At 43.4% G+C, this 27,780-nt stretch overlaps 1 protein-coding gene across 1 annotated transcript in view; it reads right to left on the bottom strand.

Moving 5' to 3' along the window:
- Positions 1–20,694, bottom strand: part of SPPL3 (signal peptide peptidase like 3) — a 44,738-nt gene extending 24,044 nt beyond the window's left edge. The window contains exon 1 of the mRNA XM_061603152.1: positions 20,175–20,694. Within this exon, the coding sequence (XP_061459136.1) occupies positions 20,175–20,197 (23 nt within the window). The 5' untranslated portion in view covers positions 20,198–20,694. The remainder of the gene's footprint in view (positions 1–20,174) is intronic.
- Between the last annotated feature and the right edge of the window lie 7,086 nt (positions 20,695–27,780).

A 27,780-nucleotide genomic window follows, 5' to 3' on the forward strand; every position in this document is an offset into this window, starting at 1 on the left:
TTATAGCCTGGCCTTTCCACTAGCCAGGAACTATATATTGTTTTACTCTCTCTGCAAAACAGGATTTAATTTAGATTTCTGTTTGCTGCTTACTGTAGACATTTAAGGTTGCACTATTAAAAGCCAAGTTCTCTACAGGATTTTTGCCACCAGGGTTTTTGCGCCTGAATTGTAAATTAACCCCTTGGGATTTGGCTGCAGGCACACAATACCTTTGCTGTGACCTTATTTCCGTTTCAGCTGATGCTTTAACACATTAAATAAATATAGTATTTGCCTTTTCCCACATAGGTGCCTAACTCAGCTGTTACCTTGAGGCTTTGTCACTGGGGCACAGCTTCAGCTGGTGTGCCCCACGTGCTTGACGAGCACTCTGGACAAGAGCATTCGCACATAAGAGTGCACTCTCAGGGTTTTATAACATAGCTAATACGGGTTCAGGCATAGCTAATATGTGTTCAGTGATCCCGAGTATTTATGCTTACTTTGTAAATGAACACACAGATTGGTGAACAACTGGATTCTAGTAGGAGGGGAGGAAAGATTAAGCAAGGCTGAAGTCCGCCCACCCCTGAGACTCTTACTTTGTCAAAATGGTTCTGTGACCTTATCAGGGCTATAATATATTCTTCTCCACCCACCCTGAATGGTACATGCTTGCCCATAAAAGGTGCCACTAGCAGCTGCCTGGGCAGAGAATGGCTAAATAGTGAAAAGGGAAGTTCACAATGTGCTGCTCTATCCCAGGGAAGACCCCTGGATGATGTTTTTTTGCTAATGGCAGGAGGAGGTGGGAGAGAGAGAACTACATGGCCCCGGCGAGGGGCATGCCCAGAGACACACAAGCACTGTTCTGCATCAGCTCTGGGCGTCAGCCTCCCATTTTTTACAATGACCGCATTCTTGTCTACATAACAAACCAACCAGTTAGCTCTCTAGTCTGCACAGACAGCTCCATAGAGCTTTACCTACAGAACAATTCCAGGAATAAGACGGCACAGCTACATAGCTCCAGAATATCAAGCATGGAAAATATGCTTTTCCAGACATTCCAACTCAACCTTTCTAGCAGTACATAACAAAACTGGACAATGCCAGTATCAGCAGTAGGCAGCGGAAGAACAGCTGCTAGAGACAAATAGTCAGCCAGCCAGCTCATTACTGGCGGGGGGGGGGAGGAGGGAGAGGGGGAGGGAGAGGGAGAAAGAGAGAGAGAGAGAGAGAGAGAGAGAGAGCTTCCAGAACAAACTAAACCATGTTTCAGCCCTGCAAATAAGCTAATGGACATTTCTAGCCCACAAACATATCACCAAAGGCCACATATATATACAAAAACAAAGGCAGAAACCAACACACTTCTCATTTACAAATGCTTCCCTGCCTACATACCTAGAGGCAAAACTTGGCCGCAAGAGTCAATTCGGCAAGTGGTACTTAAAAGCCTGCCACATTAGTCAAGGTAAGTTTCTGACAACCTAGTTGTGGCTCAAGACCTTGGCAGGAAGCCAAAGACATATCTTCACATGCACCTTAAGGTTATGCACATGCCACTTTGTTTCTCTGCCCCCTCCCCATGTCAAATCACAGACCACCCCCACCACCCCATTGCAGAAGAGTTTGCCATACAGCATGTTATTTGAAGACTTTCGTTCCTAATCCCCCTTGGACACACTGAACTAGCAGTGTTCAGCCTAGCTAGGCCCTAGCCCAGCCTTTCCCAACCAGTGTGCCTCCAGATGTTGTTGGACCACAACTCCCATCAGCCTCAGCCAGCATTGCCAATGGTCAGGAAAGATGGGAGTTGTGGTCCAACAACATCTGGAGACACACTGGTTGGGAAAGGCTGCCCTAGCCCAAGCCGTCACACAGGGGATAGCAACTGGAAACCCAGCACCAAATCCAGGCCCAACAGGTGGAGGAGGCCAGCTCATTCCAAGGAATTGCATGGGTGTCTGGAGCGGCTGGATTCTGTGTGCAGTTGTAATGGGGTGTTCCAGAAAATTTTGAATTGGAAATTGTTCCTATGCAAATCAGGGCAATTTGCGTCAGAAAATTTCATGATGCCCCAGTGATATACAATTCAGCATTTTTATTTTTATTGTATTCAGCAAACAAAGCTAAAAACTTTAGTACTGCATTTGCATTTGGCATCATTCAATGCTGCTCATGAACTTCTAAAACTGGAAACCTTTTTGTGGGAAATAAACCATAGAAAGTTTCCTGTCCCACATCCTTGTGGCTGCCATGTGTGATGGAACCACTGAACTGCAAGTGGCAGCCTCTCACTGAAAACCCCCTGTGTCTTTCTGGGCAAGGAGGAGCCTAAAAGGGCTTCCTTTTCCACCTGAGCCCTGCTTGGGAAACAAGGCCTAGCTGAGGTTAAGGATGTATGAGGCTGACTGGATGGTCCAAATGGATTTACAGTGCAACTTTAATGCTCCTTTTCTTATTGATACTTAAATGAAACAACCTGAAGTGTAGCAGCAAATTCAGAAGGGCAGGGTCCCTCCAGACAACCACCACCCCTTTCCACTTTCCACTGAACGGCGAGACCTACACTAACATCTTAAGTAAATCGCTGCTCCAGATGCAAACCACAGTTTAGGAACCTGTTCTAGACTATTCTAGATTACTCTGAACCTCAATTTGTTATTGGGGGGGGAGTTTTGCAGCCCTCTGTGATAGCAGCATGAGAGTGTATGTATAAGAAATGGACAAAAGGGGATAAGACGTTCCACCCACCTCTCTGAAATCTGGAGCCTTTTGCAGATATTGCTCATGTTTTGAAACATCTCTCTGGAATCATGAAAAAACTGGTTCTGTTTTTAAATGAAAACTGTATGTTTCCAGGCTCCCGTAGCAGTTGTCAAATTCTGCAGATCTGCTATATTCGTCACAGCATAGATTGGGGGAGGGGGATGGAATCCACACATTCCATTCCATCTCAAGGCCAACAAAACTGGATTGGGAGGAGGGGATGCATTTAGCCATCCACTTGCAGGTCCTGGCAAGCTACTCTCACGCCGTCCGTCCGTCCTTTCAAAGAGGGCCCAGAGTGTTCCATCTGCTATTCTCTCCCTACCCCCACCGCAATATTCATCCCACATAAAGGCCATAAGGATGATCCCACAGGCAGCTATAAAAATCTGAAATCACAACCGTAAAACTGAGTTCAAACCAGACATTTGGTTATACTGTAGCTCATACACCCAAAGTCACATTCTAACAACAGCAAAGCCATTAATCCTACAGATGCACATCAGGCAGAAAAGGCCTGCGCAGAACAACATGTAAGTATGCTTCCCACAGGCATCTGGTTGGCCACTGTGACAGCAAGAGTGCTGGACTAGATGGGTCCCGTTTGGCCTGGTCCCGCTGCTGAAGGGCTCGTTGTATGTACTTCTTTGTATACATGAATGGACGGCCTTCAAGTCGATCCCGACTTATGGTGACCCTAAGAATAGGGTTTTCATGGTAGGCGGTATTCAGAAGTGGTTGGCCATTGCCTTCCTGAGGCTGAGAGGCAGTCACTGGCCCAAGGTCACCCAGGGAGCTTCATGGTTGCGTGGGGATTTGAACCCTGGTCTACCAGGTCGTAGTCCAACACTCTAACCACTACACCATACTGGCTCTCCTCTGTATACATACCCTGCTTTTATTGGTACTTGCCTTTGTACAGAACATTGTCACTTAACGTTTACTATGGGTCCTGCCGAGACATTGGAAACTCATGCATTAGTGTGGTGCAGGGATGGGGAACTTGTGGCCCTCAACATGATGCTGGACTCCACTCCCACTATCCCTGACCACAACAGACAATGCAGGCTGCAGGGGCTGATGGCAGTTGGGAGTCCAATTACACCTGGAGATTGGCCACATATTCCCCATCTTGCAGAGCTGTTTCTACGTACTCCAGATCCTCAACATATGTGGTTCTTTACAAGTTCCACAGCAAAACAGGTGCCTGTCTAAATTCTGACAGCAGGAAAGACAACAGAGAAGGGAGAGATACGGACAGCAAGAAGTAGCAAATCCAAGCGCACGCACACTTAGGTCTGAACACTTGCAATTCTGTGAAAGCTGCTGTGACAGGGAAATCCCCCCAAATAAATCCTACGTGCAAGTGTAAATGAAGCCTCTGTTACAAGTGAGCTGCCAAAAGTGGGATATAAATATTCTAAATAATTAAAACAAAGCTGCTGTGGGCAACCCAGACCACAGCCTATTTCACGCAGTCCCCAGTACACACACCAATCACCCCAGATGTCTCACGTCCCTTCCTTGCCCTCACCTGACACAGCAATCCACCCACCACAGCAAAGGAAAAAACAGCAGGCAGGCAGGAAGTGTGGCAACTGGAATGGAAAGATGCCCCAACCGCCATGCCCCACGCCCGGACCTTCAAGGTCCCTGACGCCTGGCCTTTCTCCTGCTCCGCTTTGGGGGCTGCAGTGGCCAGGCTGCTGCAGCCCAGGTGAGGACAACCCAACAACCACTCAGCTACAAGAACAGGAGGAGGGAGCCAAGACAGCGGCTGCTTCAGATCCTTATGAAGCTGCTGCTTCCACAAACCCATCAGCCTCCACCACAAGCCCAAGCCAGCCAGAAGCTCACAATCTTAACGGCCGGGGAGGGCCAAAGTTTCCCCGTACCTGTCCTCCACTGTCTTTTTTCCTCTATCTGTAAAGCGGGACAGGATTGCTGCGGAGCACACAGCAAGGTGCTCAGGCAGCTGGAGCACACACCCAGCAGCAGCCCCAATTCAAACCCAGCAGTATGACTGGGCGGCTGCTCCCCTTGTTGCAGAGGGGCTACCTCTTCCCTCCAGCCTCTGATCTTTCTGCAGGGGCTTAGGGATGTTTCCAGAAAGAGAAAGAAAAGCAACCTAAGGTGAGGACTTTTGCTCTAAAAGAACCAGCAGCTTTTTAGGGCTAGAATCACCTGGTTGCCACAGAAAAAGAGGCTAGTTGCTAGCGTGCAACTCATCCCAATTATTCCTATATCTTAGGGTGAAACCTATAAAGAACTTTTGGGGGTAGGAGAAAGTGCATGCACGCTCACAAACTTTAAGGACACAATTACAAGATGTTTTCACAAAGCTCTGGTTAAAACACACACATACACACCTAGAACTTTTGCTAAGACCATCCTGTCAGCGCAGTTAAAAATATTTTGGTGGTATTTACTGTCTATTCTTGCAACTGACTTCTGGACAAAGTCCTTTTCAGAAGAAGGCAGACACCAGCAATTTGAGGAGGGTGAGGATGCAGAGTAAAACACACTATTTAAAACTACATTTTTAATGCAATATACCGCATGTTTATCCAACTAATGGAAAGTTGATCTTCAAAATGGCTCATCTTCTTCAAGCAAGGTGAGTATTGACAAGACAAAAAGATTTTTTTTTAATTTTTTAACATTTTAATTCATTAATCTCTTGCTTCTTGACCAATTGATTATGAAAATATTAGTAGAGTTGCCTTTTTGACATTAGACAATTGAACAAAAGTTGTTAAAAAGGCCATCTTGAATAGATTTTTGTTCTCCATGACAGTAACATTTGATCAACAACTTTTAAAAGATTAGACAAAACCTTACAACTCTACCACTGAAAAGTGATCCACACTGATTAATCAAATAAAACATTCGTGACTTCTACCAACAAAAACAATACAATCCCACAGTCCTAAATTTAGATGAAGTATACAGGGAGGTTGTTAAGATGATTTCCTGGTAAGAAGCTCTTTGCTGTTTCTTAGCAACCAAACTGGGAAAAGGACAGGCTGTCAGCTAAGTTTTAACACAGGGAATTTATTAATCCTTTCATAAAGCCATCTAGCCTCTTGGCTGCCACAGCAAGCATTTCAGTAATAGGCAGCTGAAAAAGTAACTACTTTAACCTAATAAAGTTAAATTTATGAAGTAACCCTGGTATTCAAAATGAAGTAGTCACAGGCACCTTCTGTTTTAACTTTTAAGTGCCTGCTGAAAACCTTTCTGTTCCACAAGGCGTATGCAGGCAATGAAGAAGATGCTTTTTTCGCAACAGCTGACCTTTGTTTTTATTGTTTTTTAAATGTGTTTTATTCTATGGTTGTTATTTTAAAGGTATTGTAAAAGCGCGTTGATGTTTTCAACAAAATAGCGGTATACAAATAATCTTACAAATAAATAAATTCCTGGGGAGTAGAATGTCAAGATGTTTGAGTCCTATGATTGAAGAACCATACACCTTGGCTAGGTTAAGCTGGGTCTGTATTTTGTTCACCAACTTCCTCTCTTTTACTGTAAAATACTTAGACAGCCAGACATGCTATCCTCTGGTTGCTGCACTAGTTTCAACATCTGGACCTAAACTTCCACTATAAGCCTGGTCATATTTAAATATAAACATAAGCAGTAATGCCGCATTTACTCTTGTGACAAAATCTCTTCAGTACAAACAAAAACCAAAACCAAAATAAAAATGTAGTAACCAAATAAGAAAAGAACAGAAAGAAAACCAGAAAAGCTGCAGATGAAAACAGGAAGGAGCCAAGAAACCAAACACAGTTTTTTAAGCAGTGAACAGATTAAAATCCAGCAGGGAATGAAAAGTTTCTAGTGGGTGGCTGAGCAGTGGCAAAAAGGGGGCTAATGGCCCTCTTTGAGCAGGAGGGACCCAACAGGAAGCCATCAGGGAACCCTAAATAATCCACCTTGGGTTCCATGATAAAAGGTAGGTACCTACCACATAGGTAGGATGTGAATGTGAGACGAAAAATAAATAAATGTACTGCTGTTGAGATGTGAGGATACAGAGCTTTTTGTTGTTGCAGGTCCTACTTATTTCAATATATTTTCATATTAACCAAATACCAAGATGCTTTTTTGAGATACATGTCTTTGTAAGCAGACAAACATACCCCCCTTCCTTCTGCAATCATCAGCCACATCATCAGCATATGGCTATGGTACCCAACTTTCCTTGCAGATATACATGTACCCTACATTAACTCCATGCAAAGCAGATAAAAGGCAGATTTGTAAGCATTGACAAGAAGGATGGTTAACTTTTTACAGACTGAGGGCCATACTGATCCACCATCAGCCATCCAGGGGCCACATGTAAAAGTGATGTGGCCATCCAGCAGTCCACCCAAGGGTTTCCAAACAGCCCAAGAAAATAGACTCTCTTTGCTCCTAACTCAACCCACTGCACTAAAGGCAGTCTCATCAGACATATCTCACAACGAATTGTGTGATTCACCTGTTTTCTGCCAAGCGTTCTCACACATCCTCTATTTACACAAGTCTGGGCAGGAATATCCTACAGCGGTACATTTCAGTGCTTGACCGCTCACTCACCTACAGGACACTAACAGCAGTTGCTATCAGGTGCTGGGGCTCTGGTCCTCCTGGTGGCTGCAAATATTTTTCTCTGAAATGCCAACCTTTGCTGACATGAGAAGGAGTGCTCACCCTGACAAGAGTGTGTGCTTCATTATAACCTGCCTGGCAATCTGCTCTTTTGTGGGGTTGGTACAGAGCTTCACACTGATGGCCTGATTTTCCAAGGAAGCAGAGGCACTGTGAGGCAGACTGACTGACTGGCACCCGTTAGGGTCATTCCATTCAAGTCACATTTTCATTCTGCATCTCTGTGGCACATTTGTTCAATAGCTTGATCACATGCAATTTAAGAGGTTCCATGCCTGCTTTGACTTTGAAGCACTGTCTCCAGACACTACAGTTCTTTGCAGTAGTCTCAGTTTGATACTGCCAGGTTCACATTTCCAGACAATATGATGGAAGACAGCTGACAGTTTATTCAATCAAACCATAGCATTGTAAATTTATTTATTCATTCATTCAATCAATTTATATCCCACCCTTCATCAATACCATTGTTCCCATCAGAATGCCATTCTATGCTATCACCAACGGAAGGCTTCAAGATGCAAAGTGGAAACTGACAGAAAGCAGGATTTCAGCTGTTGTGACAGAAGAATACAAAAAGTTGGGTTCTCTCAAATGATTCTTTGTGCTCCATGGTGAGATTTCACAGAAGTCTTTAACATGAGTATGCTAGCTTGATTTTATTTTTATGATCTCAAGGTATTCATTTGATTTGTTCGTAATAATTTCAAGCAACCTTGGAATCTCAGAGGCTGCCTGCGTCTCTCATACTGTGTTTCTGTGGTGCCATACTGTGGTGGCTATTCAAGGTCACCATGCATTGAACTTGGGCAGTTAATTCTAACTCAGAAATACCAACAAGTCCAGTAGGTTTGAACCTTTTTCCCAACCATGTAAGATGCTGGTGGGGAATTCACCAATTCCCTCCCCCCCCAATATTTTCACTTGATTTGTTGTGTTTTAACACATACTGTTTGGTGAAACACCAAAACCTTTTGTTCATGTTCTAGCTGATCTTCTCCATAAAAATATTAGGTTAGAATTCTGTGAAATTCTGTGTAAGCCTCCATGGTGGCAATGCAAAACATGATCCAAATCCTTGTTTTTCATTTATTTTAAGTATTTTTATACTGCTTCATCAATCATATTCCAAGGACTGTTTACAAAGAACAAAACATAATAAATTAAAAGGCCATAAAATTACAAAATAGGAAAATAAACAGATATTTTCCTGGCACCAAAAAGACAGTAACAAAGGTGCCAGGCAAGCCTCTTTGTAGACAGCATTCCACAATTAAGGTGCCACCACAGCAAAGGCCACCTTTCTGGATGCCATCCACCTCACTGCAGGTAACAGGGTCACCTGCAAGAGGCCATCTTCTAAATAAACATAGAGATAGGAACTTGGACAGTCAGTCCTTCAAGTACCCTGGTTCTAAGCCTTGAAGGGCTTTTAAGGTTGAAACCAGCATTTTAAATTAGGCCCAGAAACTGACAGGCACAATGTGATCCACTGTTGGAAGCTGTATGCTTCTGAAGACCAGTTGCTGGAAACCGCAGGACGGGAAGGGGCTGTTCCACTCAGGTCCTGTTCATGGGCTTCCCTATAGGGCATCTGGTTGGTCACTGCAAGAGCAGGATGCTGGACTAGAAGGGCCAGTGGCCTGCTCCAGCAGGCTCTTCTTATGTTCTTAGGATTATAAAGCCCACCTTAGTTAGTAATCTAGAAGCCACACTCTGCACTAATTGGTTTCTAAACAATCTTCAAAGGCAGCCCCATATAATGCACATTACAGCAGTCTAACCCAGAGGCTATCAGAGTTTGGATAACTGAGGCCAGGCTCCCTCTGTCCAGTCAGGGACAGAGGTCTAAGGCTGTAATGCTATATACTTACTTGGGAGTAAGTCCAATTGAACTCAAAGAGGCTTACTTCCAAGCAGACATACATAACATAGCATAAACTGGTAAAAGGCATTCTGCGCAAAAGAACCAACTTGCACTTCCAATGTTGCCACTAACTTAACAGCTGAATGAATAACACTGCATGTTTCCCACAAAAATGTATGCAATTGTCATTATTTTAAAATTTTACTAAAAATACTCACGCATTTGCCTCCAGATATACATGTGAAATCTAAGAAAACAATAATTTATTCACATTACACATTTGCACTGTATACACTCTACTGTTTGCATGATATTACCACTAAGAATTATATTGTGGGACCTCTTCTAATAATCTTGAGCCTGTTGGGCTTCTTAAACAAGGCAAAAACTATAAAAATTACAGCCACAGGCTCTTAAACCATCAGAGTACAAACATTTGTGTTAGATCCAGGGCTGTGGAGTCAGAGTCATGGAGTCGGAAGCAATTTTGGGTGAAGTCGGAAGCAATTTTGGGTGGAGTCAGAATCGGTAGAAATGTACTGACTCCGACTTCAAAATAAAATTAATATATTAATATTAATACATTAATATACATTTGCCATTTATGAAGGAGTCAGAGTTGGAGTCAGACAGTAGAAAAATTAATATACATTTGCCATTTATGAAGGAGTTGGAGTCGGACAGTAGAAAAATAGAGGAGTCGAAGGTTTGGCGTACTGACTCCACAGCCCTGGTTAGATCTGTGCTTTTAAATGCACACTGCAAACCTGCAGGAAATTTTGTGAAGAACTTCAATTGTCAGTGGGATTATTGATTACCTAAATCCACTCAGTTAGTCACATCCAATTACCTAGTAGACTCTGTGGGCAATATTAACATGAGATTCCGTGTGCAAACCCAATAAAACGGTCAAGCAATTAAGATTCAGTATATTCATATTTATATGCAACTTAATACTCAGCTTTTAAAGACCGTAAACACATTGTGGTGTCTCATTCTACTACTTGTTCAAGAAAGCTGTACCACATATTCAAGTTATTATAAAAGCCAAACATCAACAACGAGGGTTATTGAAACAATAACCAAGCATGATGAAATGCAGGTCAGCAATTGCTAAGTTTTGCTGTAGTGAAGACTGCCATTTTCTTTTGCTTGTTCTTTGCCAACCGTGTTTTATGTTGCAGCCAACATGTGGGAGGCTGTCTGGAAAACGTCTGAGTTCAAACACAATCCCTTCTTACGTCCAATGCCATTGGACCAAATGCTTCATCACAGACACAACTGTAAAGGAGATTCAACCATTATTCTCTTGTTTTCAGTACAGTTGCATCAGAATATAGGAACGTACATTTTTTGTTCACTGTTACTCTGGAAAAGCCCTTCAACATTTTCATCAACTGTGTTAAGATTGAATGAACCTTCTGAAAATATTAAATCATCCTTATGACAACCCTGATAATTACTGCTATTTTGTCTAGGTAAACCATCCTATGATGCCTTCACTGCTTTCACTCAATGGAACCATACCTAATCATGCAAGCCCAGTCATTCATATGACCTGGAATCTGCTGCTGCTAAGATATAAGACAACTATCTTGTCTAACAAAGGTAAGGTAACTAACTTACTAGATTAAGGAAAATATTTGCAGCAGTAGTGCTCAACATTGAGATCAAAGCCAATTAATAAAACCTTACGTCCCACTGCATCCCATATATAACAATTTTAATGCAGAAAACATCTGTCTTACTGAGCTTTTCCTACTTTGAGCAGCTGATTGGGCTCCACCACAGATGCCCTGACCTACAGGCTAGCAAAGTAAATTATTTCCACTAGGAGACACAGACAGCTAGCTGTAACAACTAGAAAGAACAGAGGTTAACAGCAGCAAAAGGACAATGCAGCAACTATCCATCTTGGTGAAAACGCAGCTTCGTACTAGAATATACACATCCAGTGATGTGGGTTTACTGAAAAATTCTGAATGGGAATTTTTTTCTAGAAAACTTTTCCTATGCAAATTTGCATGGCGTAATTTGTATCAGAAAATGTTCTGATGCCTGGGCCTAGAGGGTGATCTACTTTAGCATGTTGTTTTACTTGTACTGCGTAAACTAAGCTAAAAGCATTAAAACTGCCATGCTCGCCCAATATTGTGTTTGCAACTGGCTTCCATTCACGGTCACTTGTGAAAGTTTTCTGTGCAAAAATAAAGCACTGGAAAAACTTCCACTCCACACCATTGTACACATCTGTATTTTTTGTTGCACATAAATCATCAATGTACTTTAATAAATGCAGGGAAAGAATAAATGTTTTGTGGGTTAAGAGGAGAGAAAGCAAGAAAGTAAAGCACTTAACTCTGAAATTAAGTTCTTGCACTTCTACCTCACTTGCCCCTGCGTACGGAATTAAGGCCCACACATCCTGAGAGCAGGGCAACTACAGGTGAAAGTAAAGATTCTTACAAGGCATGTTTGCTCTACTGCCTCATCAATACTCTGAGTGTTTAGAAGCAATGTGAAGCAATGTAAATCTCAGCTAACCCTTACCATCATCTTCTCCCAATGTGTACTGACTATGGAAGAGTTAATCTTCCAGAGATTAAAAATTCTGAACTAGCATTTAGTATATTACATTAAAAACAGAACCTGAAGCACCCCATTAGCCTTAATTATTTAAAAAAAAAACCCAAGAGAAGAAAAAATGTTTAAGATATCCCATACCCTGCATAAAACAGGATGGGAAAAAACCCACCCACCAGCTGATACACAGAGAGTTCAGTCTTGCTTTATTGCCTGCACCTCTGTGGGCCAGCTTTGGCAAGGGAGCAGGACCACCCATCCGCCAATCACCTGGTATCATCATTACATCAGATAATTCACAGATGTGTGATCCCACACTCCTGTCAAAGTCAGCCTGCAGCAGAGGGAGATTAAAATCAGGCCCGCCACGCCAAAAAGGTTCCCCACCCATGATCTAATAGGTCTAAGAGCTGCTTGGGCTCAATTCAAACATAAGTGACACCATGGTTTTGCCTCTTTATGCACAGGGCCTACATACACCTCAGGCTCACATGTTTCTACCTCCCCTCCTTTGCACACCAGAAGAAATCAAAAGTGTGCACTTTGGGATTCAAACTAACCATAGTTCCCTGTGGCATCTTTACTTGGGTAACTGTGGTCAGTTTAAGCCAGGGCTAGTGAGAACAAACCAAAATCATATTTGATTCTAGCTTAGCCACACTTTAAACAAATGACAGTACCCCAAGTTCAGATATCACAGGGAACTACTGCTAAATTAATGCCAAAAGCAGAAGGTAGAGGGGAGGGCAGCTTACATAGCAGCTTAGCACACAATGATATACCCTTTCAATCTAACACATGGTCCTGCTAAACTACATGGCAGCCATTTTAATTGCTAGAACAAAGCAACTTCCAGGAGCGCCTGCAGGGATAGCACTTGCACAGAGATTTAAATCTCAAACAGGCAGACAAAAAAAACACTTGGATGCCAACTCTGGGGGGTCTAGTGAGAAACACTGACAAGGATCATTCTTGTCTTCACTGGAACAGATAAAATACCCCCTCTGTATTGAGATAGTAAGAACCCTCAAAGTGTCATTACTTTACCACAACCAAATAGCTTCGAAAAGCAGAAAATCAAACTATAATATTCTATAATAGTGTGTTAAGTTAGATACCTCTGCATTAAACATTTTACATCTTTTCCCATTGTTAGCTCATTAGGGACACAATCGTACTGCAGAAGAGACCATCCCATCTTTGGTCAAGTACCAAAGCTTAACAAATGATAGCCATCACCTAGATTTACTAAGCCTACATGTTACTCACAGACGCCATCCTTTTCCTCCTAAATTCCACGATATATGACACTGTCAAAAGTTAACCAAGTGTAATACAAATCAAGATTTTAAAAAATCACAATGAGGAACATATTTTAATCTTTTGCTTGAGGCCCATGAAAGGAGTTTGGTTTCAACGTCAATTGTGAAAATATCCATGCTTGCTATCAAACTTGGGCTATACCTCATAATTACTTGCTCTCAAGAAGGCACATGCCAAAGGCAAAGCTTAAGAATCACTACCAGGCTGTTATACACATCCCCCTGCAACAAATATTTCCTCTTCTCTCTGCTGAGCTGCAAAAAGTGGAACACACTGCCCTTTGGACAGGTCAAATTTTCAAAAGCTATGAATGCTATTACAAAAATGCTATGAAAATTCAACCTCTGATCCACATAGCACTGTGCTGGTTTAATAAAAAATTGTATAAAAGTCTTCAAAGCACTTCACATGCATTATCTGCTCATAAGCCTTACAATAACCCTGTAATGTAAGTCGGTATTATTATTTTCCATATGGTAGATGGGGTTCCTGTCTTCTTCTGAGACCTAAACTGAGATATGAAAGATGGGGGGGTTTGCCGAAGGACCCGTAGTGAGTTCAAAGCAGATGTGAGATTTGAACTGAGGACTTCCAGATCCATAGCTCAGTCTCTTAGCCATTATACACAGAGTAAGGGACTGTAGCAATACCCATCACTTCTCAGGCTCAAAACAGTACTTTACATGAAGACATGGTGAGTAACTCTCTTCTACTGCTTGACACTTCAACAATAAGGGGTGCTCTGCAATGGCAGCATTTCTTCTGTGAAAAACTGTACATGTCAGGCATGTTCCACCAGTTTAACAGAGAATCTTTAATGACAGACTGGGCTGTGACATTCTGCAGCTACAGACTCCCCCCCCCAACTCAGCATATTGGCTAACCCTGGTGAGCCAAATACAGCAATCAGCATTCTAAGCAAGAACAAAAACATGAGATGCTAGAACACCATGGTCTACTCAGCACGTATTTGGAGAACCTTGAAATAAGGAACATCCTTTGTGTGCTAGTTCTAACCACCCTGTTACATCTTATCTGCCTCCAAGGATCTCAAAGAGTTTCAGCACAACAATCCCGTTAAGTATTTTAGGCTGAGAGAGAGGCAAGATTTAGGTATCAATAACAAACCATAGTTTGGCCAGGATTGTGCCTCAGATTCATGCGTTCACTCCTCGCTAGTTCATAACAACTTGCCATCTGATGAAGTAGAGTCCACTCCACAAAAGCTTTTTGCATAATACATTTGTTAGCCTTTGAGGAGCTACAAGAGCCTTTGTTGTTTTTGCTGCAACAGACTTAACAGTGTTACCCCTCTCAATATTTGCTGTGACATCCAAATCATGCAAACTAAGTCTTTTTCAGATGACAAACTGATAGTGAATGCACACTTGAATTGAGGGGAGCAGGATCATACTAATGGGTCCCAACCCCTACTTACATTCAAGGCCTGAAGAGATCCTACATGTATAGGAAATGTATGTGCACAGGGACCAGAGATGCAAGGAGGAATCTTTTCCGGGAAAAGACTCAATTTCTTTATTTTCTGGCAAGAAATTGTTCAATGTATATATCAGGAAATTAATTAGTAATATACCGAATCCAACTGGGCAATTGAAAGGCATACTGTACTATACTATTCAAATCTAAACCCAAAGTTTCAAGCTACATTTTTCAAGCCACTATCTCCATGATGCATATAAATTTTTCTGTGCAAAGCAGTTCAGTCATGTTAAAAAGATACCATAAAAATGAAGTAAGTTAAAACTAACTATAAACAGAGAAAACATACTTAAAATGCCTACCCTGAGCCTCTCAGCATCTAGGTCAGGTGTGGGGAACCTTAGGCCCTCCAGATGTTACTGAACTACAACTCCCATCATCATCCTTGGCCACTGGCCGTGCTTGCTGGGGCTGATGGGAGTTGTAGTTCAGAAACATCTGGAAGGACAAAGTTTCCCCACAGCCAATCTAGATGCACCCTCAAGCTGAAACAGGGCTAATGTGAGGGTAAGAACAGAGTTGGCCTTTGCATTTTAGTATGTTAAACAGTTTTCAGTGCCTTCATTTTTTTGTCTTAAAAACCTAAATAATGTAACAGAAGCATAAGCTATTAGGTCTTAGTATTCTATTAAAAATAATTTCCAAGTAAGGCTTTGAATTTGTTTGAATATTTTATTTATTACATTTATACCCCGCCTTTCTTTTCATGAGAGAAGCCCAAGGCGGCTTACATATGGTTCCCAGGCGGTCTCCCATCCAGGCACTGACCAGACCTGACCCTGCTGGCCTCATGTGCCTTCAGACCATAACCTATAACATTTAAATCACACATGTCTATCGGACTGCAGCCCAAATAGACTTTGTGGGCAGGAAGAGGGACCTATTATTTCACTTCAAATACTTTTGACTGTTGGGAAAAATTATTCAGAATGCAAAATTATTATTATTGTTATTATTGTTGCTATTATTGATTTATACTGCTTCTTTGCCAGAATGGCTTCTAAGCGGTTTACAACATAAAATACATACATAACTAAAATACCAAACTTTCAATTTAATTAAAAATACTTTAATTAAAATATACAATAAAATAAATAAAATATGAGAGTTAAAAACAAACAAGTGCAGGGGAACGCTTGCCTAAACAGGTGTGTCTTCAGGAGCCAGTGGAATGCTAATGCAGGTGGAGCCTCTTGCGTTTCAGTGGCGAGGGCATTCTACAACAGTGGTGCCACCAGTGAAAAAGCCCACTTCCATGTTATCACAAGCCGATAATCATCAGGCCATGGTAAAAGTAACCACGCTCCATTTGTTGAATGTAATGCCCTTACTGGGCAATGGAGTGGAATACGATTTTTGAGATAACCTGGTCCAGAGTTAGTTAGGGCTTTGCATGTTAGTAGCGCTACCTTAAAACTTGCTTAGTCAGCACAGCCAGTGCAGATCCCTCAGCACCAGTGATATGTGCCCGATGAGGAGCACCACTCACCACCTGGGGTGTGGCATTCTGCACCAGCCGCAGCCTCTGGACCAGCTTCAAAGGGACCAACACAGAGTGCGTTACAATAGTCCAGATGTGAAGTTACCAATGGATGTGTCACAACGGCCAAATTATCCCTGCCCAGGAAAGGGCATAACTGATGCACCTGCTGAAGTTGGTGACAGGCACTCTTCGCCACTTATTTCTTGTTTTGTTTATTAGTTTGCCTCCATGCAACCACCTCCCTTCTTTCCTTTAAGTTCCTCCTCTTAAGGAGCCTTTAGCTCATCCCCTTAGCACATATAATTGGAAGTAATCTCATCTCTTTCCATGCTTCCATTTTCCCCTTTCCTCTGTTGCTTTCCTGTGTCTATTTTAGACTGTAAGCCCCACAGGCTTGGAACCTGTCATACCTGTTCTTTGTAAAGCACCATGTATATAGACGGCGCTCTAAATAAATTTTGTTAACTAAATATACTGAATATGATCTATTTATCTCAGCAAAAAAATACCTTAAGGGCTTTCCAGAAAATTTTCCAATTCAAGATTTAAAAAAAAAAAAACACATTACTGACCTTTCCAAGCTATCAGGAAGCCTGCTTCCTCAGTGCCCTCAATTTATTTTATTTATTTATTATTTCAATTTATATACCGCCCTTAGCAGAATAGCTCTCAGGGCGGTGAACAAACAAGATAAAATACAATATATCATAATAAAAATCATAAAAACATATACAAACAAACAACAAAAAACACTACAAAAACACAATACGACAAAAATTAAAAATACGGATTAAAAGATTGAAATGGTTAAGAAAATTAAAATGCCTGGGAGCATAAAAAGGTCTTTACCTGGCGCCGAAAAGATAAAAGTGTAGGCGCCAGGCGTACCTCTTCGAGGAGGCTGTTCCACAACTCAGGGGCCACCACAGAAAAGGCCCTAGATCTAGTAACCACCCTCCGGGCTTCCCGATGGGTTGGTACCCGGAGGAGGGCCTTAGATTCTGAACGAAGTGAACGGGTAGGTTTGTATCGAGAGAGGCATTCCACAAGGTATTTCAATAAAAGTGAAAGATATTCTTTCACACATATACATTCTGTTTCATCTCAGAATGCCCTTAGAATCTGTTCAGGCCCTATTCAGAATTAACGTGCATCGGTCAAGAGTACAGCCTGTCACCAAGATCTCACATCTCCCCGCTGCCCCACTGTTATTTTTCCCTAGTTTGTTCCTGAACAGAGCTATTTGTTCGCCTCCAAATCAGAACTGAAACTATAGTTTGATTTGAGCATGCAAACTTTGATTTGCAATAACCACAGCTACTTTAGGACTGGCTAAGGTTTAGCCCTCCAGATGTTGGTGGACTACAACTCACATGAACTGTGGCCATTGGCCATGTTAACTGTGGCTAAGGAGAGTTGGAGTTCTGCATCATCTGGAGTGCCACAGGTCTCCCACACCTAGTTTATTTAATTTGCACGTTACAGCAAACTATAGTTATTGCAAAGCAAAGCATACAACACAGTCAGCACATCATTCCAAGACACAACACTAACAGACAAAACATGGTTTGGCTGCCTGTGACTTATGAACCAGGACACTGCCACATGCCCCTGACGACCTAATGAAGTTCACAGTTAATGATCTGAACTAGTATCTCCCCCATCCAAGCCATCACACAAATTCTGTGCTATAGTCCAGAATTTCCCCCCATTTCTTGGATTGTCACATCACTTTAAAACCAAGACTACAATCCTGCAAACTGAAATTAGAAATACTGACCTGGGAGTTAATTCCCACAGAATTCAGAAGGACTGACTTCTAAACAATTATTTTTAGGACTTGGCTACAGGACACTTAATGGAAATCCAACCTGGAGTGGATAGATCATACACTTCAAGACAAGACAATACTGTTTCTCTTTTGGGTGCCTCTTAATTCAGAATTCCCATGAAGCTGAAAGGATATGAAAAAAGGGGCACATGCTTATCTTTCTGCAGTTGACAATTACATTATGAACCTCTGCATTTAAATGAAGTGTGGTTGTTGGTATCAGATACTGGGAAGCAGAGAATTGCTACCACCCTCATGGGCTCCTTGTGAGCTTTCAGAGGCATCTGGCTGGCTACTGTTGGAAACAGAAGACTAGATAGATCTTTAGTTTAGCATGCTATGAACCACAAAATCCGTAGTTTAAGTTTCACCTCAGCCACAACTTTCTAGATGGTCCTACTCAAGTAATTCACTTAATCTCCCACAGTAGGATAGTAACAATCGTGTCTGAAAAGACCTCAACTCCATTCTATTTAGGATGAGAACTTTCAGTCACCCTTAAAATATCAGCCTAACTGTACTAGCCTATAGCGAGGATCACAAAGATAATGTATGATAAAAACACTCAAAAAGCATTAAGAAGCAAACACTTATCCAAACAATAGTCTTTCTTATGTTTTATTAACCAGTTTGTGTGGCATTTGCTGCAACCTTATGTAAGAACACTTAAACCTGAAACCTGTGAACCTTATATCCCATACAAACGTACTTAGAATCAGGCTACAGTCTTATCTACACCAGCTCAGAAATAAAGTCCCACTGCATTCGGTGGGATTTACTTTTCAGTAAACATGCCAAGAATTTAGAGTGCCTTTTCCCAACACTTACTCCTCTATTACTGTAGGCAGACACCGGAATGTGACATCTGTAAGGTGTAACAAACTAGAGCATCTTTCACACCCACCCATCACTAAAAGGAAGGCTTTGAGTAGAGTTGCCACCTTAACTAAACACATTTTGAACACATCAGAGTGATTAACATGACAAGATAAATAAGACATCAATGAACTTAGAGCATTTGTCTTCTCCCTTTAATCGAGGTACACTGCACCCGGCCTTTGGGAAAAAAAGCTTCTACAACTTTGCATTTTTTAAATACAGGAACATATCTCCTCCCTCAGATACACATTTGTGCTCTTTCACTAACAGGCATTTAAATAAGAAACAGCTGGTGGCAAAATAGATTGCACCATACAGATAGAAGACATCTCTATCTAATTTAGCTTAGCAAGTGGCGAAACACATCACCACCCCAATGTTGCGTATATGGGATTTTGTGGCACCTTGAGGGCATTAGGTTGTCCTACCTCATCAAATACTGAGGGGAGTGAAAACACTGTACATGTATACACTTTTTAAATTGGGGGGGAACCCTATTTTGCAAGATGAGAAAAAAGTGTGAGCACATATTGAATACACACACTGCTGTCCATTTCCTTCATCTGTTTGAGAAGGCTCTTGCCTACAGGAGCCATACCACAGCCACTTGCAGAATTTAAGGAACCAAAAGATTATTATTTCATGGCTACTCTTCTAGAACCTGGGAATCTACCCCTTATGCAAAAAAAACACCCTACTGATAAATAAGGAAGCATCCTGCAGGGATGGGAGTTAAAGCTTCCAAAACATGAGCAGCCCATTTTAAAAAACACACACACACAACACACGGAGGCAACTGGGTTGGTTGCCAAGCCCCTGGGAGAAATGAGCCCAGCCAGTGGAGCTTGCCACGAGCCTGCAGATCGAGCGGTGACCCAGGAGCAGGTCCAAGCCAGCCGGCCGGCCTCTCAGCAGGCAGCGCTGCCGCTTTGCCTTTTGGCTGGGCAGGCAGCTCTTGCCTGAGCAAAAAGGCCTCCCGAGGCTGGTTCCTGCGGCTCGAGCGGGTGGGCTAGTCAAGGGGCAAGGCAGGAAATGGCGGCGGGGGGTCGAACCTGCCAACTTCCCCCACGGCCCTCGCTCCCCCCCCGGAGCCTCGCTGCGGGCCACCGGCGGGGTGGGGCGGGAACCCTGGGGGCCGCCCGCAGGATTGCCGCGGAGGACGGCGGCACGCCGGAGCGGCGGGCGAGGCCTGTTTTTGCGGCCGTCCCTGGCGGGGGAGAGGCGTGCAGGGAGGCAGGGAGGGACCCCGGAAGCCCACCCCCGGAGGCCCGGCGCAGGCGGCTCCTCACCAGGAGTAGGTCTGCTCCGCCATGGCGCTGGCGCCGGCCGCTCCTCCTCCGCCTCCTCGCCCTCGTCCTGGCTGCCTTTGCTCCTCTCCTGCGGACGCCTCAGCGGCAGTAGCGGCGGCGGCCCCGCTGCGGCTCCCGGCCCAACATGGCGGCGGCGGCGGCGGCGGCGAGGGATCCCCACCCGGACAGGCGGCGGCGGCGGCGATGATGCCTCAGCGGCAGCCGCACCACACCAACAGCGGAAGTAAGTGGGCCGCGCTCCGGCGCCGGCGGGCGGGCCTCATGACCGACGACAAGGAGGGGGAGCGGCGGCGGGGCGAGCCGTGAGGGGAGCCGAGCGGGCGCGTAACGGACTCCGAAGGCGAGGCCGCTCGCTCACTCGTTCTCGCGCGGAGGGAGGGAGGGAGGGAGTGGGCGGGGCCTGCTCGCGGGGGCGGGCACGCACGCGCCGCCCGTCCGCCAGCCAGCCGGAGAGCGCGGATCACGTGCTCAAAACAGGCTCACGTGCTTTGACGCAGACGGAGATGGCTGAGAGAGGGAGAGATTTTGCGCTCTAGACGGCAGCCGGGGAAGGGGGGGAGGGGCGCTTTCTCGTGCGTTGTTTCTCTGTTTCGAGCGCCCGCGCGCAGCACGCCGCCCTTTTTGTTTGTGCTGAAGGTGAACGGGAAGATGGAGGCGAGCCTGACGGAGGTGGCGCTGGTGCCATTGCGCCTGCGCCTCTGCTACCCCTCGGCGAGGCGGAATCTCCATGTCTTTTTGTCCCGCCGGGATCGGCAAGTGGTGCGAAGCTGCCGAGGAAAAGTCGCGCGGGCGGGCGGTTATTATTATTGGAATTAGCATTGTTTCGTTGTTATTTGAACGCATCATCTTTTATTCTATTATGAGTCGCCTATATACACTCACATACATTGTATTTGTGTGTGTATATGTGTATATATATATATATATGACAGTTTTGAAAGCAACAAACGCTAATTCATCCAAGCTTGCTGTGCATTCCCATAAGGAATCCGTTCATCACCTAAAAATATATACATGTAATTGTAATTTACAAAACTATATGTATGTATTTCATAAAAATATGCTTATAGAATTATACTTTATTGTATATATTTATTGTGTTAAATGTATTTTATTTCTTTATATATTTATATTTTATTGTAAATATTTAAATGTGTTTAATACATGTTTATAGTTTATATCCATTGCTCACACACACAAAAAGCAAAATAAATTCCCATGAGAATGACCTTTCTTTGGACTCCTCTCCTCACCTCATCCTGATTTCTTTAGTTTTATTATCATTATTTTACTTATTCATACCACAACGTCTCAAGGCAATTTATGAACTGTACACTTATTTTTCCTCCCAAAGAGTTTAAAGTGGCAGACATGGTTTACACACACACACAATCCACCACCATTTATCCTCACAACAGCCCTGTGAGGTAGATTGAGCTGGGAGATGGTGATTAACCCAAGATTGCCCAGTGAGCTTCTCTAGTGAGTGGGGATTTGATCAGTGGGCACACACATGGTTTATAAATAATAATTGTGATAATGGATTAAAACATAATGATGGATATATTCTATACTGTCATTGTCCCCATCAAGTCTATAATTATACCCAGCCAATAAGAAGAAATGTCACAATCTAATGATTTGAGAAGGAAAGTTTTTATTTGTTTCCCAGATGAAAAGTCCAGATTTGCACACAATAGGACTGAAATCAATTAGGGCTAAATTCTGAGTAGATGTGAATAGGATTGCGCTGTTATTTGGCTGGAGCTGGATGGTTTAAAGGTTAAATAAAGCATTTGACAGTGTAAAATACGACAATACTGACAACCAGTCAAACCCTCTTGGGATCCGGGCTACACAGAGCCACAGCAGCAACTGCAAGACATCAGAAAGGAGAAAGAACAGAGATTGGTATTGGCGGCTGTCAAGATTTCCCCCAGTTTCAGCAGTACGAGAGAAAATACATTCATTTACAACCTTGCTTCAGCAGCTTTTGAGAGGCAAAACCCAAACAGATCTCCTCTTTTGCTGCAAATTCTCTAAACTTCATCTGAGGGGATGGATAGCCTTTTTTCTTTACATGGGGCACTTAATATATCTACTAGTAAAGTAAAAAAAGGAATAATATTGATTTAAATCTAATACTTAATTATTAAATTATTGTAATTTAATGTGCTTATCAATTATATATTTTTCTAATTGAAAAAGAATATAACACTATTATATTACACATATTCTTGGTATCATTTTTCTCTCTTTATACAATAACTTTCACCAGGTTACTCACAGCCAGTCCTGGGGGTAGCACTTCCTGTTGTCTTACTCTCAGGGTTGCCATTGTAGAACTCAGCAGGGAGGAGGAGGAGGATGGAGACCAAACTACAATTAGCCTGAACAGCCTGTCATTGGCTCTGGTGCCACCTCCTGTTCTGCTCCCTGCCATGCCCTACCTGTCCCAATGGGCACCAGCCACCTCTCTCTCTCTCTCTCTCTCTCTCTGTGCGTGTGTGTATACAATATCTTATTGAGTCTTGGGTGTTCTCATGTTGCTGTCAATCTTAATTTCTTCTAATCAGAGAAGAGATCCAATATCTTGAGAAATATCTCTTCATTTGTCTAGATTAAATAGACTCACTTTTATTTTACAGTAAGTATATTGGATCCATTTCACAGTTAATGGTGGATTGTGATTGCTTGTTTGGTTTCTGGATGAACTGTGCAGAGAGTAACATTCATGGCCTCAACAGGACTGTAAACGGGCACTTGCCTATTGGGCTGGCGTACAAATGACAAATGGACTGCCTTCAGGTTGATTTTGACTTATGGCGACCCTATGAATAGGGTTTTCAGGGTAAGTGGTATTCAGAGGGGGTTTACCATTGCCTTCCTCTGAGGCTGAGAGGCAGTGACTGGCCCAAGGTCACCCAGTGAGCTTCGTGGCTGTGTGGGGATTCGAACCCTGGTTTCCCAGGTCATAGTCTAACACTGATCACTACACCACACTGGCTGTCTGGGCTGGCATAAATCCTACCATTTTTGCAAAATGACAACGTTTGTTTCACTCACTTGCAGCGTGGGCAGGGTGAGTAAAAGTGTCTGTGGACTAGTAGCTTATTTGCAAAGCTGAGTCTGACATCGATGAACCTTTGCTCAGATAAAGAACTGATTCTGGGATGAGTCAGAGTCAACTGTCTGAGTTTTCCAGGGGATGGAGTTTGCTAGAGGTGTGGTTGGCCCTCTTTGGCCAGGGAGAGGGTCCTGGGGGAGATATGAGGTTGCTGTATCCAGTGTTACTTCCAGACAACCTGTTTAACAAACACTGAGCCTGATTTGTTTGAGGAGATATTAGACAAAGTTGCCTCAAAGCAAATGTTATCCCACACTTTCCAACTCATTTTCACATCACTTTTCTTACTGCAAAAAGTCAGATCTTTGGGAGAAGCAATTTTGTTTCACAAAACCTCTCAGTTAAATATACTTGCGCAGCCTGAATTTGCTAGGATGTGACGGAATCCCACCTGAAAATATTGACTGACTAATTGCAACAAATGGGCCAGACTCACTTAGGGCCATTAATTTAAATGGGTCTTCTCTGAGTAAAAACTTAGTTGGACACAACTTTATGGAATCACTATTTCTGTCTTCTGCCTAATGCAGTTCTTCAGATTTAATCATACAGAAAAACAATGTATTTGCAAAGCTGGGTCTGCCAAAATATTCCATCTACCAAAGGGGAAAAAGCGGGTGGGGGGCCCCTGGAAAAGATATTACAATACTGACACACACACACACACACTGAGACCCATCCTGGGGGAAGAGGGTGCATCCCTTGCCATCTGCCTCAAGACATCCGCTATTGCACCAGAACCTTAGAGACTCTATCTCTTACCCTTGAGAAATGCCCCAGGGACTCTAATTAGACTACTTCAGAGTAAGTGGCCTGAAGATTGCAGCCTATGACCACTGCATCGTTATGATGTGTATGCATACCAGCTCTCTTGGGAAAGTTGCTAGAAAGGTTAATGGTGTAATTACTATTATTAACATAATGATAATGAGCGGGATTGCTTCATCTACTTTAAACACTGTTAAGTCTTGTCTGCTCCTTTGCTATACTTTTTCCTGTCAGGAAAGGATCTAAACTCGGCAAGTTCATCTTACCCTATGGCAAATTAATCTCTCTCTCTCACTTGAAAGGGAGGAGTGAAAAACATTAAGGGAAGCAGCCTGAAGTCCAAGGTTCAAATTTCATACATGCTTTTTACTGCTGCCAAATTTTACACTTGTTTTACTGCTGAAGTCAATGTGGCTTCCTTGTGAGTAGCCATGCATGAGATTGCTCTGGACGGCTGCGAGCTGTAATTGGAACATCAACTGCAGTTTGATTAATTAGTGGGAACCAATTTTAATTCATTTGGTCGGTTGCAAGTTAAGGTCACCCGCGTTTGTTGGAGACTGTAGTTTTCTCCTCAGAGAGCTACAATTCGTTGCACCTTAACAAATTAGGGTTCTTGCGGGGGAAGGGGGATGTGCTTTAAATACATGAGGTGTATGCAGCAGCCACTGTCCCAGGGAATTAAAAGTTCAATACACAAGAAAGATTTCTTTCTAACAGGGAATTGGGTACCCTTTGGATGTCCTTTTCATTGTGCAGTCATTGCCCTGACCAAGCCCACTGGAATCAGCCTCAGACTCACTAATGTATTTTTCTCCAATATGTTTAATGAAAAACTTCAGTTTAGAGTGCTTCATGGATCACCTTACAGGTCACACAATATTCTGCATCTCCACACAGTATAACTAGGCATGACTACTCAAAGCTAAGACATCACAGCAATTAGACACCCCGCCTTACAACCCTTAAGTAGGTTCAGGCAGGCTCTTTCTACTTGCGTGAAGAAGGTGTCACATAACTGGAATGTGTGCGAGCACTCCTCCTGGGTGAGAAAGTGGGGGCCTGCAGTTGTCTGCATGTCTGGGGTGATGAGGGTGGTGGCATTGAGGTCCTCCTCCTCTAGAGGAGGTAGGAGAGTGGTATTGAAGCCTTCCTGGTTGCAACCCACTAGGACTCTCCCCAGGGTCCCATTCTGTATCTTCTTCATCATCACTCCAGGACTGCTTGGCGGGGCTCATGACATTCACAATCACTGATGCACATGGTGAGATCAAGGTCATATGCCATCCCACTTTCAATCCTGTTTGCCCCAGCAAAAGTTTCAGGGTGGACATACTGCTTTGCTTCAGTGCATGTCCTGTAACTTCCAGCTGAAATCCTGTAACTTTTTATACAACAAATGTTCCACTGGGGGTGGGATTGGGTCGTCCCACTTTTGTTGCAATGTAAACATGTATGTAAAAACTTAAGGAGACATATTTACACTATTTTTATATTTATTTAAAAAACTTGTACCCCACTAGCCAATTAAAAAAAAACTCTTAAGGGAGCATTACAGTCAATAGGTAAGATCCATTTATATCAACAATGCCCCATCTGCACTCTAAATTTAACTCAGTATTATACCACTTGAAACAGTCATGGCTGCCCCTGCAAAGAATGCTGGGAAGAGTAGTTTGTGAAGGGTTCTTAGAGCTGTTAGGAGACCCCCTATTCCCCTTACAGACCTACAATCCCCAGAGTGGTTTAACAATCAATTCCTCTTCACAGGAAATACTGAATAGCTCTGTGAGAGGAACAGGGGTCTCCTATCAGCTCTCAGCATCCTTAACAAACTACAGTTCCCAGAATTCTTTGGGAGAAGCCATGACTGTTCAAAGTGGTATAATACTGCTTTAAATGTAGAGTGTAGATGGGGCCACCATCTATAGCTGAGTGCCATCTTCTCCAGCCCAGCCATAAGTTTCACCGGTACTTCTGGTAGACCAGGAAGCAAAAGCTGTTCACAGATCTTGCCTTACACATCGAATATTACCTCATCTATGTCAGTTGCTGGCAAAACACAAAGCAGAAGCCTGATCTATGCTGTTGCACTGAGGAAGGTGCATCTTTTGGTTATCGACAGCTGAGCCATCGGAGTGCCACATATGGCAGCTTCTTGAGCAATCTGGCTCCACAACAGGCAGAGTTCTGGTTGGGTGCAGGATCCGCAGCTCAGTGGTAGAGCACATGTCTGCCATGCGGAAGGGTCCAGGTTGAACACCTCTGGCATCCTCCTGTGGCTCGCGTTAGACCAGGAGTACGGAGCTTTAGGCCTGGAGGAAGAATGCATCCTTCCAGACCTCTCCATCTGGCCTTCAGAACTCTCCCCAGCCACCCTGCCCAGGCCACACCCTGCAGGCCACCAGCCCTGCTTTGCACCCCCGAGAATATGTCCTTGAACTCTGATCATGTCTCTTGCTTCTCTGGATGGAAGATAAGTGTGTGAGTGTGTGTAGAAACTACCCTACGATACCAAGGCAAAATATGCATTCATTGCTCCTCCCATGTTTGGCATGTGGCCCTCATAAGGTTCCCCAGAAGGGAATGTGGCCCTCAGGCTGAAAATGGTTTCCCACCCCTCTGCATTAACTCACATCCGCACCATACATTTAAAGCACATTGCTTCCCCCAAATAATCCTGGGAACTGTAGATTGTTACGGGTGCTGAGAACTGTAGTTCTCAGGATTCTTGTGGGAAGCCATTGTTGGGAGGAAAGCACCAACACTTGTAACCTGAATGGGGGTTGGGGGGTCGGGAGGGGATAGACAGAAGGGCAATCTGTTCTTTCCTCTATGATTCCTTCTTTGGTAACCCACTTGTTGATATGCAGATTGTTTTTCTCAAGCTTTCCTTCCTTCCTTCCTTTTTCTTGTTAATTAGATAGGGTATGTTAGTGCTAGCCTCATAACTCTATAATGGCCACATGTAGGCTTGTACTCAGAATGTCTTTATTTCCCAATAGTAGTAAACATTATGTTTCTTCATGATTTCAACCACCAGGCTTACCAGGCTACTCATTTCTGCACTCCACTGAAATACATACCAAACTCCAATAGCCATGTGCTTTAAATGCATGGTGTGGATATGACCACAAGATGCATCAAACGACTGGTGCAATAGCTGGGTTTGGCCACAGAGTGGCACTGCTCTTTCCAGTATCACCATTGTGGTGGCCCTGTGTCTGAGTTTCCCTTTGGTTGTCTGATATTTCTGTCCTGGATTAACACAGAACTATCAAGCTGACAGAGGACAGAAAACTAGCCTACTGTTTCTTGGATTTTTGAGCTTGCTCAATACTTCTAAACTTAATCTAACTTCTCCCACCCCAGTTTAGCACCAACCCTCTGGTGTAACCAACTGCATTTATTTGTTAAATTTATGTACTCCACCTATTTGTACAAAAATGCCCAAAGCGGCAATAAAATCCACAATGGAAAAATAACCAACCGCCATATCACAATATGGAGCTCCAAAGTCTGGCTGCAGCCATTGAGAAGGTCCTTCCTAGAGTTCCTGCCATGCACAGATCAAATGTTGCTCGCAAGGGAGAGAGAGAGAGAGACAGAGAGAAGGGACCCTCTGGAAGATCTTGGCTTCCAAGTAGACTGAGAAGGTGGCTCTTTAGGTAGCCTGCTCTCAAGGCATTT

The sequence above is a fragment of the Rhineura floridana genome, chromosome 19, assembly GCF_030035675.1.
Source record: "Rhineura floridana isolate rRhiFlo1 chromosome 19, rRhiFlo1.hap2, whole genome shotgun sequence".
Taxonomy (NCBI): domain Eukaryota; kingdom Metazoa; phylum Chordata; class Lepidosauria; order Squamata; family Rhineuridae; genus Rhineura; species Rhineura floridana.